Source organism: Podarcis vaucheri (assembly GCF_965113315.1).
Source record: "Podarcis vaucheri genome assembly, chromosome: 12".
In the NCBI taxonomy this organism is placed as follows: domain Eukaryota; kingdom Metazoa; phylum Chordata; class Lepidosauria; order Squamata; family Lacertidae; genus Podarcis; species Podarcis vaucheri.
Window position 1 is genome coordinate 50,207,620 of NC_138750.1, and position 15,733 is coordinate 50,223,352.

Below are 15,733 nucleotides of genomic sequence, written 5' to 3' on the forward strand. Positions count from 1 at the left end.
GTTAGACCCAGATACAGTCATACTTTGAGTAGATCCATTGAAATCAGTGGGTCTTAAGTCAGTCATCACTACTTTTCAGTGGGCCTCTAAGTACAATTATATCTTTACCCAATCCCATGAATTTTATGAAGCAATTCGATAAGGCAAAATATATTTCTAAGATCCGCAAGTGATGGGGCTTCTCTGATATCCTTGGGCTGTTTCTAGTACAAAATGCATTAAGTCTGAAATGCAATGCTTCATCTGATTAGTCTTGCTTTGTTTCCAGATAAGTTCCAAGTTGGATGGCAGACTAACTTAAACTTTCCAGATTGGGGTTGAAGTGCTCACACCTCCTGTTTTTCTCCCTGGGCGTGCAGCTGTGCTTTAACAGCTGCATGACAGGCATAAATTCAGAATGGAAGACAAGCTTATAGCGGGAAAAACTAACTTGTGAATTTGCCAGAAGAAAGAGGAGCAGCCCCCATAAAGGAACATCACTTCTTTGAGCTCTAATAGAGTTTGAATATTTGTTGAGACAGTAATCCAATTTAGTAATCCAATCCTATATAGTAGAGGTGGCTTACCTGCAGCTCTCCAGATGTTGCTGGACTACAACTCCCATCATCCCTGACCATTCACCATGCTGGCTGAGGCTCATGGGAAATGGAGTCCAAAAGCATTTGTCGCCCCAGAGTTTCCTCATCCGTTCTATATAGTGATGCTTTGTAGGCAAATATGTTGAGAATGACTATGCATTTGCTGATCAAACTGTCTTTCTTTCTTAGATTTGTATACTGCTTTAGATTACAAAAAGTGACTTCAGAATAGTTTACAATACACTAAAAACAATAAAACAGTTAAAAAACCCAGTCCAAATAATAGCAAAAATTAACGAGGAACCACCAAATGAAACTAGCAGCCAACTAGCAACCAGAGAGTGACATCAAACTGAAAAGGTTATAATCAGCGTGTAAAAGATGTTCTTTGCACTGTAGCTCTCAGCTTCTTCCATACAATAAACCATTCTTGTTTATTGTTTCACAGAGAGTGTGTTTAGTATTATTGTAACACATTTTAGCAGTAGCACTAATACATGCCTTCCTGCTTTATTTCTCTGAGAACCCCTACAAAATTGGGTTTCTCCTCATCTTCCTCCTGATTATTACTGTTATTTCCTTTATGAAGATGTGAGGCATCTTGAAGCAACATACAATGCTGTAAAGCATATACAAACAATTACAAATGTAAAAACAGTTTAAAAATGTGTACATAATTTTAAAAAAACAGCTGAAAAACAAATACACATGAAGCAATGTTTTGAAGGGTGCATAAGTATGTCTCTGACTAAGGAATTTACACGGTCAAAGTTGCCTGTGTTTGTGACCTCTCCTGCTGGCATTCCAAACTGATATTTAGGTTTTCATTCCAGATGTTCATACAGAAGCAGTCCAGGCAGCTCTTGCAAAACATAAAGAAAGGAAGATGGCAGTGCCTATGCCATCCAAGCGACGTTCATTGGTGGTGCAAACATCGATGGACGCCTACACACCTCCAGGTAAGAGACTAACACAACATCCATTAACATGAAATTTCAAAGCTTTTTTTTTTTTTTAAGCAGTTTGCTAATCGCAAGTTAGCATTAATTTAATATGATAGTATCACAATTGGATGCATTTAAAAAGTAGGGTTGTGGGACAGCCTCAGATTGGCAGTAGTTCCGGCCCCACTTAGAAACAGTGTGATAGGGTCATGTTTATTTGTAAATAAGTAGTTTTGTGATGAATGGGGCTAACTTCCAAGTATGTTTGTCAGTGGCGTAGCATGGGGGGTGCAGGGGGGGCTGGCCGCACCGGGCGCAACATTTGGGGGTTAGGGTTAGGGGGCGCAAATCCATGGGTTAGGGGCGCAGATTACTTGCCTTGCCCCGGGTGCTGACAACCCACGCTACGCCACTGATGTTTGTATAGGATTGGAGCTAAGGCTGGGCAATATCTGGTTTTCAACATCGCAATATATTGCCAGCTGTGCAGAAGCACTGGCTGGCGTCACGGTTTTTCCCATGTTGTGATTTTTGCATGGCAAGTGCACACCATGATTTGCAATGCATTGCCAGGCAAAAAGTATGAAACCGATATCATGATAAGGACTTGGTTTTGGACGATATATTACCCAGCCCTAAAATGCAGTAGAGTGCCAGGTCAAAAACGATACGGACTTCAGACTGGTTTTGGACAATATATCGATAATTGGAGCCCAAATCAGCCTGGCTTTTTGTGCACATCTGAGCAGCCCCACCTATTATGATGTACAGATGGGGCACGGCTTTGAATCCCACTTCCATGGGAAATCATTTCAAAGAAGGGCCTCTTCTGTTGTGGTGCACAAGGCCCACAGGACAACAACGGAGCGTGTTTTTGGCATAAATCAAAAATGTCCTTGGGACGTGGGTGGCGCTGTGGGTTAAACCACAGAGACTAGGACTTGCCGATCAGAAGGTTGACGGTTCGAATCCCCGCGACGGGGTGAGCTCCCGTTGCTCAGTCCCTGCTCCTGCCAACCTAGCAGTTCGAAAGCACATCAAAGTGCAAGTAGATAAATAGGTACCGCTCCGACGGGAAGGTAAATGGCGTTTCCATGCGCTGCTCTGGTTCGCCAGAAGCGGCTTAGTCATGCTGGCCACATGACCCGGAAGCTGTATGCCGGCTCCCTCGGCCAATAAAGCAAGATGAGCACCACAACCCCAGAGTCGGCCACGACTGGACCTAATGGTCAGGGGTCCCTTTACCTTTACCTTTACTAAAATGTCCTTGTAGCCAAGACGTTGAATGAACATAAATCTCACTGAATTCATTGGGATTTAACTGCAGCCAGGTCTGTGGGCATAGGTCTGGATCTTCATTCTGCCAAGCCTTCAGCGCCTGAGCACCAGACTAATTTGCACAGTTTTTGCATTTAAACTGGGCTGAAATGATAACTTTTAAGTTGAAAGGGGAGGCTTTAAGGGTGCAGTTCACTCCCAAACATTGCCTTTCTTGCTGCTGTTACCCCTCTCCAATTCTACTTTGACCAGCCTTGTGCTCTCTCCCCTCCCCCTCCCCCCCCGGCCAAATAAAATATGACTACTTTTGAAGGTAAAGTGTACTTCTTGGTAGAGAAACACTTGTGCTTCAGATGACTAAAAGGGTAAAAATTGCCTTATTTTGACAGATCTTCCTCTTTTTCAATTCTGCAGTATTCGTCGTCTTCTAACAAAACACATAGTGAAACGTGTTGCATGAAACTTCTGACTATGTTCAATTCAACTGTCTATATTACTGCTTTCAAATTGCTCACTTTTTGCGGGGGGGGGGGGACCACTGTGCCTCGGACTGTGCCACTTTGTCTCCATGTTCACTGTCTTCCCATTAAAGCTTTTGTCACCTTTTTTGCAATCTTAGATACCTCATCTGGTTCAGAAGACGAAGGCTCTGTACAGGGCGATTCACAGGGAACTCCAACGTCAAGCCAAGGGAGTATAAATATGGAACACTGGATCAGCCAAGCCATCCATGGCTCTACCACATCTACCACATCTTCATCTTCAACGCAAAGTGGCGGCAGCGGTGCTGCACATAGGCTAGCTGATGTAATGGCGCAAACGCATATAGGTGTGTTTATTTCCTGTTTTATCTCTCTTTCCTTCCCCCCTGCGCATACAGTATATGTCCTTTGGACCTCAGAATGCCCTGTATTTCTTTGAAAGGTTTTCTACCATTTATTGAAACAAGTGAAAGTCATTTTGTGTATGTTTCCCATCAGCTCTTCTGTTGTTGTTTTCTTTTTTTAAAAAGAAAATCCTCTGGTAGTATTAATTGGATGATAGACTTTCAGAATTCAGAGAATGAGTGAGATAATAACTTTCTTAGGACCAAGGAAGGTTTACCATGGTGTTTGTATGCTTTTGGATTGCACAGAACACTTCCTCATACTGGATATTCAAGGGTGAATATGGGAATAATATCTCTCTCTTTCTGAGCAAGCACATGGTATTAATTATCTGTGAGCAGACTGATGTTTTAGTCAAGATTGTAATGGAGGATGTTTGGGGGGAAATGTGGCAGGATTTCTTTTTATGTTCTTAAATTCTGTTCACATGGCTAGCCGTGTCGAATGACCATGCATAGGAGGGGCAGAATGGGATCTGGGTGGCAGGCCCTGCTCCATCGTCCACATGGTAAGGTATGTTCACATGAATGGGCCATACAAACATAGAAGCTTTTTGCTTGCAGTTGGGCCCCCTGCAAATGCAGGTTTTGTGTTGACGTGGGGAATCCTTTATCTGTAGGGTCTATTCAGATAACCAAATGTGGGGGCAAGATGTGCCAGTGGCTATCCCACTCTGCCCTCTTGCTTGAGATTTGTGACTGTACATGGGTGATCATCTGAGCGCAGCTAGACTTACAAATCAGCACCTAGTTCATTGAAGGCAAGTGTCATCAATGCCCATGAGATTTACTTGTAAGTAAACATTCCAGCCTAATCCTAAACATGTTTACATGGAAGTAAATCTCACTTTTTTTCTATAGGATTTACTCTTTAGGTAATAAAGGGGGAGATGTCAGCGATGGTCTCTGAGGGTGGAAGACCATTGCAACCTAATGCAATTTATTCTTGATGATTTGTATTAGGTTCTATACATTTAAATTTGGTCATATGCATTTCTGTGATTGACTTAAAATATGGCTTAGCCTTAAGCCGTTACAGCTTTAACTGGCCTAGAATTTCGCCTTGTATTGAGGCTTCACTAAGAAGCGATGGGGGTGGTTCTGAAAATACAAAAGCCTTCTCAGTGACCTTTTTTTTTGTTTTTAGCCTTTTTAACTAGGATATGAGAAAAAGAAGACAAGGCGACAAGGCCCTTACGGCTTCCATAAGTGTGTAAAAGAGAGGATTTTGGCAGGTGTAGCTTGCCATAATGAAATCCCCTCTTCTACACAGCTATTAAAGCTGCAGAAGCCCCCTCCTCTTTTATTTTCGTTATAAGAGAGGTGAAAGTTAATTTAGGCACGGAAGGTACAGAGTTAGTATGAACCGAACTGGATATTTCAGTGTCTTGAGTGCGACATCTTGAACTTCTGTTCCTTCTCTTTTTCCTGGGAAGTCCGGAAGACTCTTCCCTCTACTTTGGTCATCAAGCAGTTCAGCTACTTTGATACCTACATTTGGCCCTTGTAAAACGTAAACCGAACATTACATAGCATAGAGATCGTTGAAGTACATGTTCTGTGAAAGAGAAGAGGGGCACGAAATGTTCTCTCCCCGCTCCTTAATTCTAGAGAGTGAAACCAAGACTAATAATAATTTAAGATGCAATCCTAAAGCCTCTCACTTGGGTATAAGCTCCAGTGAATTCAGTATGACATGGTTAGGCTTGCAAGTAGCCTTTCTAGAAGTAGTGTAGGAAAACCTGAATTAGCTAATGCCATGCCTGAGGACTGAAATAAGGAGCTGGAAACAAACCAACAAAAAACATTTTGGATTTTCCTAATTTGAAGTGTTTCCTTTTGCAACCTTTTTAAAAAGTCCTTAATTGTATTGGACAATTGGCAAATGTCCTTATTGGTCTGCAATCCTATGCACATTTTCCTGTGAGTATGCCCCATTGAGCACAATGGGATTTACCTTTAAGTGGGTATGTATAGGATTGCCCTATTAATCTCTCTACAATATTAATCTTGTTCTACTTCGCAACTTTCCCCTATTCTTAAGTGAATGCTACATTCCTTCTATGTACCTCTCAACTTGAAGCTCATCTCTGCTCTCCAAAATATTTTTCAGGAGTCTCTTAGGTTCTCTACAGGTGATTGTCCCTATTTGGAATTCTTCTGTGACTTCCTCTCGGAGTACAGGAGGAAGTTATGACGAATTAAATTTCATCCCATTTCTGAAAGGTTGCATTAGTCACAATGTCTGAATGTTGCATTTAAATATATCTTTATAAAAATAATGTGGCATGCTGTTAATTTTAGACTTGGCGCAGTAACTCTTGCTATTTCTTTTCTTGTATATGTTTGTTGGGGTTGGGGGGGGGAATGTTATTCTCAAGAGACTGGTGCCTGAATTCATAGTTCCCCAGAGTGTAGAGACCCTAGAAAGTGGGGTTGTGGATCAAATTCTGAACTCCTTTGCACCCTGAATGAAGAGCACTGGTTGTGATTAGAACCTACACACATTACATCTGTGAATGCAGGTCCTTCTGAGGCAATGGGGGAGGGGGGAGATAGCACAAGCTGGGTTCATGTACAGGTGCATAGCTGTCAACTTTCAGATTTGAAAATAAGGGATCAGCAGCCTTGAAAATAAGGGATCAGCAGCCTCACCTGTCCGGGGGACAGTCTACGGGATATCTAACAATCCGGGATAGCAGCGGGAAGCAGCAGGAAATGGTGCCGGAATAAGGGAATTTCCTGCAAAAAAAGGGAAGGTTGACAGCTTATGTACAGGTGCCATTCAAGGCAGGTGTGCGCACACATGACAAAGTGCACATAAGCCTAATATAGGTTCTTCCAACCGACCCTTTCTACCAGGAGACTGTGCGAGCCAACTGGGAGCCTATAGATTCTTAAATGCATTTACTAAGAATATTTATACGCTGGGTATTTAAGCCCATAAATGAATAGAAGCAAACAAGTGGTTGATAAAGTGAATACAAAACCCAGTAGGGCCAGAAAAAACATACCTGATCCCATATGGGACTGCCGGATCAAGTAATTCCCAGAGAACAGTGGCCACAACTGAGAAAGGCCTCTCGTGTGTTTCTGCCAATTGTTTTAGAAACGTAGGAAGCTTCCTTAGATTGAGTCAGTCCATTGTCCCAGCTAGCTCAGTCCTGTCTTCATCAGTAGTGGGTGAACCTCAAACTTGCAGGATCTACTTTGCTTTTCCCCATGCACAAATTAAGGTGAGCGCATGGCAAATGAGTCCAGGAAACAAGATATTTATTCCCTGTCCCACAATCCCACCCACTCCATACTTGGAATTATAGAATTGTAGAGTTGGAAGGGACCCCAGAGGGTCATCTAGTCCAACACCCTGCAATGTAGGAATCTCAACTAAAGCATCCATGACAGATGGCCATTCAGTCTGTGCTTTAAAAAACATTTCGATGAAGCAGAGTCCATCACCTCCTGAGGGAGTCTGTTCCACTGTCGAACCGTTCTTACTGTCAGAAAGTTCTTCCTGATGTTTAGTTGGAATCTCCTTTCTTGTAGCTTGGATCCATTGGTTCAAGTCCTACCTTCCAAAGAAACTTGCTCCATCTTCCATGTGCAACCCTTTAGAGATCTGAAGATGGCTTTTCTCCCCAGTTTGGGTGACTGCTCAGGCTTTCAGTCTTCATTGTGGAGATTTCTCCAGACAGCAAGCATAACACACAATGGGCTTGTCATGTGAATCACGCTTTCACTGGCTGAATGCATAGACTGATCCTAATGGCACTTTGTATAATGGTGTCAAGTCACTAGTTCCCTTTAAAAAACAACAACCCCAGACTGTGAAAGAAATCCGAGGACCAGATTGGTACCAGACACGTCTGTAGTTTTGACTTGAAGTTCAATTCCAGCTTCTTAATTAGATGGGAGACAGGTGCTCAGAGCGACCTCTCTCTTCATGATGGGAATGCAAGACGGGTCTCCTTAAATGCTTGTTAGCAGGTAGTGAATGGGAGTAAGCTGCTTTCAAGTTTCTCTCCCAGAGCAAAGAAATTGTACAAGCCTACATTTTTTTATTTCATTTTTTGAAATGGAATAGAAAGTCTGACTTTAATAGGTCCAATGGTAGTTCTTTCTCTTATTATAAAGAAGAGAGATTCCTGCAGACTCTGTTCCTGCCCACAAGGTAGGATTTTAAAGAAAAGCAGTCCAGTAATCGGAGTGCTTCATTCATGCCCTAAAAATAGGACAGCACACTGGGGCAATCTCCCCTTCCCAGCACCGTTACTCAGAAATAACAATGTACTTTTGATGACGCCGAAATACAAATTCCCATGTTTCCCTTTGGAAAACACCCTCTGCAAATTACTCTGACTGTGGGAGACATGGTATTATGACAAACTGCTGCATTCTGAAAGTGCTAATTGTGACAAATAGGAATTTTTCAAAGGCAGCACTCAATACCTCTGGCTGTGAAGAATGGAAAAACTCCATTCTGAACTCAGTAGGGATCAAGGTCCAAGGTGAAATCTTTACCCTCTTGTTCAGATGCTAAAGAACCCCCAAGGAAGAGCATTGAGTGGGTATGGGGGACCATAACAGGAAATATAACTGGGTTTCAAAGTAACCGCAAACTTGCCCAAGGGTTGTCCAGAACTTTTATGCAGTGCTATTTATTTGAATTGTGGTTTGTTGACTTACGCAGGTGTCCATAAATGCAGCAGGCATAAATTGTCGTTGCAATTGGAAATGAAGGGGGCATCCTAGACAAAAACTGATTCTGCCTGGCTCTTTTGGGGCAGAGAGACTGGACAATCCAGTGCATAGCTACTCAGAAGTCAGCCCCACTGAATTCAATGAGACTTGCTGTCAGGAAAATGCGCATTGCTTTATAGCTTTAGAATAGTCCTCTAACTCATGTGAAGAAGCCAAGTGTAAAGAAAATGGCAGCAGGAGGCCCATGTTTATCCCTGCCCCTCTCACATGGCTCATTTTGCTCCCCACCATTGCCATGTTAGACACGACTTCCGAAGCAGGAAGCCTGCATGATTAAGAAGCCTAAATGGCCAGGATTCTAAACCACATATTTAGGCTCCCTAGGTAGAGCAAGCACCCTGCTTCAGAGGTTATGCCCAGCACAGTAATGATGTGGGTAGGAGTAGCTGCACACCTATGGGGACAGAGCTCAATGTGAGGAACTGCAGCAAGTAATGGCCTGATGAGGTCTAATGTTAACCCTCGTTGATAAGCACAGAAGAAGAGTCCTGCTGAGACCTTGGCTTATCTTGTCCAGCATCTTGTTCTCAAAGCAGCTGGCCATATGGGAAATCTGTAAGCAGGGCATGAGTGAAACAGCACTCTCCTCGATTGTGCTTCTCAGTAACTGATAGCCAGAAACATCCTTCTTCTGAAACTGAAGGTATTGACATTGAAGACAACCGTGCATGTCTTTTTTGTGTGAACCTTTGGGACTGTTATTCTTGGGACCTTGTGTGCTAAGTCCATCTCATTCATGCTCAAGTACTGTTTTAACTTTGCTGAGGCATCCTCAGGATGGTCCCACATTTTCTTACATTGACAGCAGGTTCTTATGCCTCCATACACCACAATTAAATTGAGGGGAACTGCTTCTAGGTAATTACTAGAGCTCAGTTCTGTTTGACCAATATTACATCCTCCATGTAGTACAGAGAGTAGTTCAGCAATTGTTGTTGGCAGCGAATTTCCATTTGCAAGTTAACCTTTGAAACAGATGCATAATGTTCCAAACAGAAATTAAAACAGAATTAGCAGAGAATTATTGGAACAAGTTGCCAGGCCCAACTTCCACGCATGGTAGTTGCATAAGCTTCGATGCACAATTTGTCAAAAATACCATGTGTCAAAGTATTGCTGTGGCGTCCCATATTTTTAGTCCTTTAAAATGAAAGTCAACACTAAAACTCCTAAACATACTAATACTAAGATTCCCTTACATCAGAAGCCTCAGTCGTGCCTTAAATGAATACATACATTGGACTCTCTAAGATTATATCATTATATTGAGCAAGAGTAGGATCAAACTCTGCTCTCACCCCACTCTCAAAAACCCTCTGAGGCTTCTTCAATGACCGTATCAAATTCTAACCAAGGTAGTGGGATAACATAGTTTTCATGTCATCTTTGTTTTGCTTTATTTGTATTGCTCATGCACATGCTGGAAAGGCAAAGGACCCGTGCCAAACTGCCTTTTGAGGGTGGTCTTTCAATAAGCACATTATTTTGTCACATTATTCTTGTTTCCCAGCGCCACTTATCTTGTACCATCCAAGCTCTCTTATCTCTTACTTCTGGGTGGTGCCCACTGTACGCACCTTGGTCTGGAGACTGGGAATAGTGGTGGGATATGCTGTACAAATGAAAGAGTGCAAGCTGATTAAAAAACAGAAAACGTGGTCAAAAACACAGAAGTTGAAGCCAGTTAATGGGAATTGTTGGAATTTTAACAGAGCAACGAAGGTAACGCTTTTGGTAGTTAGTGACTGTAATAGGTATGAGTTACTCGTGCGTAAGCTGGTGCCTTTCTCGGTTAATTTGCCTTGTTAAACCTTTCTGACTGCACAGCCCCTTCTCATCGTGGCTGCCTCAGTCACTGGCAGAATCCGTCAGTGGGCGTTTCTTGAACCTCTTCCAACATAAAAGTTGTTTGACACCCAGTCTCCTCCTCCTCTCACTGCGCGGGAGTATTCTGCGCAGGGAAGGCGTGGGTAGCGGAGGACCTGGGCTCTCCTCACTGATGTCCAGTGAAGAGTCCTGGAGCCCTCTCTCCAATTCCCCCGTCTGCCCCCCTTCATCCCTGGTGTTGCGCTGATTGGCTTCCCCCTCTACTGAGCTGTTTCTCTCCCTGCTGCTGGGTCCTTCGCCAGCATCATCTGGGAGCCTCCCCTTCACCTCTCCCTCCGATGTCAGTTCCCTGACAGTGACCATTGGAAAAGCAAAAGTATGGAAGTGCCATTGCTAAAAAAGAAAGTATTAGATGACCAAACCTTGTTTCTTTAAATGAGCTAATTTTAGACTGCGAGTAATGCTTTGTTCTAGTAACTGGAATTAAAAAGGGAATTCCCAGTTCCCAGCAGTGTTTATTTCTGGTAATGGAAAGGTGGCTGGCTACGCTCGTCAAAGAATTGTAGAGCTGGCAGACACCAGAACACCTTTTGGCTGGCTCAGAAGTTGGCTGGATTCTTACTTTATTTTTTTCATGTGCAAAATGGTTGAATCATGTAACTTTACTGAAGGTGGGAACTTTGTCCTATGAATTGAGGACCACTTCTTCTTTTTTACCCCCCCCCCCAAAAAAAATTGATCATTTGAATGAAACGACATTTAAATAATTCACCATTCCCAGTGGCCTAACTATTCTCCTATATGAGTATTTTTAGTTGCAAATTACTGCGCTGACTTTATTGTATCTAAATACAATATGCCCCTATTTTGGCCCACTTGCTGCTGCACCACGCTTCTCCTAATCTGCTTACCTAAAGTACCTGCCACGTGGCAAATTAATAATCTTTCTTCATCCTCCCCCCTGCATCACTCAGGCCTGACATGAAATGAGAGCCTGATTGGCAACCAAACAGAAGCAAGATGCAATTGAAGTATTTTAATTTAATTCTGCAGCGAATTGTAACTTATTCCCCTAGTAAAATGATGCAGACCATTTTGATCCGATGGCAGAAATGTCTGTAGTTCTTGTTGGAGAGCAGCTGTTTGAACTTGTGGGCTTGCAGATTGAATTTATTGAAAGGGACCGGGATATGGGGCAATGCAAATGAATATGCTTGTGAAGGGAAGATGTACTTTGAAGTCTTACAGCTGTCACTGTTCCTATATTTATCATCAACATATGTTGATCAGAGTCATTTTTCTTCTGAAACAACTTAATTTTACTTAATGGGCCTGCTGAGCTCTCGTAGCGGAGGTTGAGTCCTCAACGTAGCTTGGCAGCTACCCTCTCTAAATGACTTTTTATTTTGGATCTGGTATGTCATCTTAAAGCCATTTAGGCAGTGCATACATTTACAGAGTTAATTTTCTCTTTCCGATATGCAAAACATGCAAGACACAATTTCAGTGACAGACGCAATATGCAAAATGCATTCTCGCCCACCACCGCATTTTTTGTGTGGTTCAAGAGTCACAGTGAACAGGTGCAGATGGGGAAGTTTGCATTCGGTATTCCTCCTGCTGTTCAGAAGCTTGACCCTTGCGAAAAGTCATAGTTCAGAAGGAGGGATGAGTTCCAGTCATTCTTCCAGCTACATCATGGTTGACAGTGGCACTGAACCACTTGGCTAACTTCATCACTTCTCCCAAGCTTTGTAGCTGGTTGCCCTGCCAACAAACTGCTACTAAGGAATGGTTTTGAGTAGAAGTCCCTCTTGTTCATCCTACCATTGATTGGGAAGAACAGAAGGCAATTCCACATAGCTTTTTATAGACAACATGATCCGTGCCTGCAGCCTTTAATTTAATTTTATTTTAAAGTAAGATACTCTCCTTCCTAGAAGTAAAGCTGGAGCAAACTGTGCAGACAACCTTCTAAGCAATTTCTGTAAGATAAGCAAATCTAGTTGCTCCCACCTTTCAGTGTCTTTAGCCAATGAGTGAAGTCTGATTGACAAGTGCATTGTTTTGACTATAAGAATTGTTTTCTAGCCTTTAGAATTTCCATAGATCCAGAGACCTCCTAATATTGCAAAGAGGCTTAGACATGCCCAGGGGATGCTGGTCCATTTGGGGGGGAATGGGGCACTGTCCCACTTTGCTCAGCCTACCTGCAGCCTGCCCCCTACCTGCCTTCTTACAAACAGTCCAAGGGATATCACTGTCACTCAGCTGTCTGCCTAGCCTTTTGCTTTGCCAGTTGCAATGGGCACATGCCACCTCTGCATGAGCTGAAGTCCAGGTACTCGTTAAGAATTCGCTGTATAGTTAACTCGCAGTACAGTAGTATATAGGTCTACTCAGAAGGAAATCTCTATGTTTAATGGGGCTTAGTCCCAGGTAAGAAAGCACAGGATTGCAGCCTCTGCTTCCTTGTGAGGAAGCTTGGGGGAAGGGTCATGGTGAAGGGATCATTATCAGTACAGAACTGAGTAGAACTAAAATATAAGCAGCTTGCATCGTCTCCTGAGACAAACGGATGCCAGCAAGAACTTGGTTTAAAGTTATTTTATAAAAGGGGGGGGTTTATAAATTCAAATAATAATTTTGACACAAATTGTAAATTAGAGAGGGAGAGGGAGTATAGCGTTAAAAAATCCTGTTGGTTACCTCGGTGATTTTGCTATTGGGGCAGAACATTGGAAAATAGGAGAAGGCTTTATTTTGTGTTGTTTTTTTAACAGAGCAATTGGGGGGGGGAATACTGAGCACGCCTACTAGCCATGATGACTACTCTCTAGGTTCACAGCTGGGGGCAGCAATTCTTTTGAATACTTGTTGCTTGAAACCACAGGAGGGCAAAGTGCTTTAATCCTTTTTGCTGGTTTCCCATAGGATTCTGGCCTGATCATTTGTTTTTTAATGGAAGCAAATTGTTCTGCTTTCCACGGACCCTTACTCCTAGCGTCTACAGGGTTATGACAACTCTAGGAATCAGTCCCCTGTTCATATTAACCCAAGCTCAGTCAGCAAAGCACGTCGAAGCTCACAGTTGAACACCATTGGAACTTGAAGCTCTGGAACTGTATTAATGCGGGTGGTGGGAAATGAGCAAAACAATGATGAAATAATTGAGTTTAAAATGTGAAATTCCACGAGCTTAGGGTATTTTCTTTCTTTCTTTTTCCATCAAGGTTGGCAAACAGTTTACAGCTTCTCTGTTTTCCGAGAGATGTACAATTTCAGAATACATTTTTAGTTCACAAAAGCTTATGCCATAATAGATTTGTTAGTCTTTATGATATCACATTTTCTAGAACCTTATATCATGTATGCCTTTTTTGGGTGGGTGGGTGGGTGGGGGAGAAGGGACACATATTTTGAGAACTGCATCTGGACCCCCAACCACCTTAATCTGGCTTTGGCATAGTTTATTATTCCTCACAAACCTGGGAGTTAAAGAGTAATTCATCATCAATGTACAAAGGCAATTTGTCGCTGTGCATAAATAGCTGAAGCTCACATACTTGCAGGAAAATATTTCAGGTATCTTGTACAGTCATTCCATTCATGTGCACTTTGAAGTGCTCCTCATGTTTTTGAATCAAGCTACTCTTCTTCCAAAGATGGCTCTTAAAGATTGTAACAAGAAATAACCTCAAATAGATATTCAGGCTAAATGCACCCACTCATGATGCAAAGGATGGTTGCAGAATCTTCCTCCAGTTGATTCCACTCTAGCTATTTTCTCAGAAGGCACCTGTAGACCGCTGTTGGCAGGACATTTCCCATCTTGCCCTGTTACATCTGAATTCACCTTTGTGTGAATTGTGTTGGATCTATTGACACGGATGCCTTGGAATATATTGTACTGAGTAGGCAGACGTGTCTTAATCCCATGATTTTTGCCTCATTGCTTTGAATGTTTATATCTTGCCTCTCCTTTGGTATTCTCTAGGCAGCCAACCAAACAAAAATTGCACAAAGCAATTGGAAGTGAGAAGCCCATGCCAAATAATTATAGGAATCATAATACGGTTGAAGAAAAGAACGATTGCTTGTTTTATGTGTTGTTGTCCTCACCGCCCATGATCTGGGTCACCAGCAATGCTGGCAAAGGGAGGGAATGGTGTGATTTGCTTGAGCTAGAGATGGTGTCCCTGCAACGACTTGATTCCTTTGAGCGCTGACGTCTTGAATCTAAAGATAATGGAGCATGTATTCCTTTTTAGAGATCTATGCCTTGGTTAAACTCAATGGCAATCATTCCTAATGGTTTCAGTATGGCTTAGGGGCATGGCACCATCTCCTCTTGATGGGATGACACTTTTGATCACTTAGCCTTCTGAATAGGAAACTTGTTTAAGCATGAGATGGTGTCGCTTCCTGCCTCCTGTAGCTATGCACATTCAAAAAAAGACTACGCAGAGTGCAAGCCGAAAAGCGGCCGAGGGGAAAAAATAAATTGGGAAAGCAATGGTGGGTTACTGAGCTGTGAAAGGAGAGGATTAGCTTGCGAATTGTTTAACAAACGTCACAAGGCAGGTCACTCACCAAGTCATGCTGGCTTCTGGAAATGCAGCCTGTGCTGTTGAGAAAGAATCAAAATAGCAACTGTGTCTAAAAATAGGCTAGTGGCGAGCCTGATGCTCTCGGTCCACACAATTTGTTAGAAGTTGCACACCTGTAGGACGATGGCAAAAGTCGTAAGATCATCGAGTTGGAAGGCACCTCACAAAGGTCCTCTAGTCCAATCCCATGCAATGCAGGAATCTCATCTAAAGCGTACAGATGACCAAATCTGTTTATGTTGTCCTACCTAGCCCAACACATTTTTTTATTAAAAATGAACTCAAACTGTGAAACTATGGCTGCAACCTGCCCTTGTTCGTATGGAAGTGAGCCCCAGTGATTCCAGCACAACTTACTCCTAAGAAGGAGGAGGAGAAAGTAGGAACTTACTCCTATGTGTGCCTAGAAATTAGAGTCTTAAGCTGACACAAAAAGTATTACTCAGTATAATGTAAGAACAAGAGTCTTCTGTCACCTTAAGTACTTAACCAGTTTACTATGGCCCACGTCAGCAGGTGTGCATTCAGTTGTTGTGTTACTCTGAACACATCCCCTCTGACCACCACAACCGGGTCATACCACAAACTCTTTTTGCAGCTACCCTTGGTTTCAGAAGCTGTTCGCCATGTAATAGACGACAATATATTAATGTTTTAATTTTAGATGGCTGGTTCTCTCCTATACCCCAGCTTCTTCCAGTCTAACAAATAACTAATGCATCTTAAAGTATGGGTACCTGAAATTATTTTTAGTTTAACGTTTATCCCGTTTTCAATTTGAGGAACGTTCTTTTTCATGGCTACAGACTCTTGTGCAGCTTGAGTTCATCACTTGTGCACCATGAGCAG

At 42.6% G+C, this 15,733-nt stretch overlaps 1 protein-coding gene across 6 annotated transcripts in view; it reads left to right on the forward strand.

Annotated features, from left to right (window-relative positions):
• Positions 1-15,733, forward strand: part of DIP2C (disco interacting protein 2 homolog C) — a 298,537-nt gene that overhangs the window by 195,399 nt on the left and 87,405 nt on the right. For all 6 annotated transcript variants that reach the window (XM_082192146.1, XM_082192150.1, XM_082192147.1 and 3 more), the window contains 2 exons: positions 1,412-1,537; positions 3,420-3,629. In XM_082192146.1, the coding sequence (XP_082048272.1) occupies positions 1,412-1,537; positions 3,420-3,629 (336 nt within the window). The remainder of the gene's footprint in view (positions 1-1,411; positions 1,538-3,419; positions 3,630-15,733) is intronic.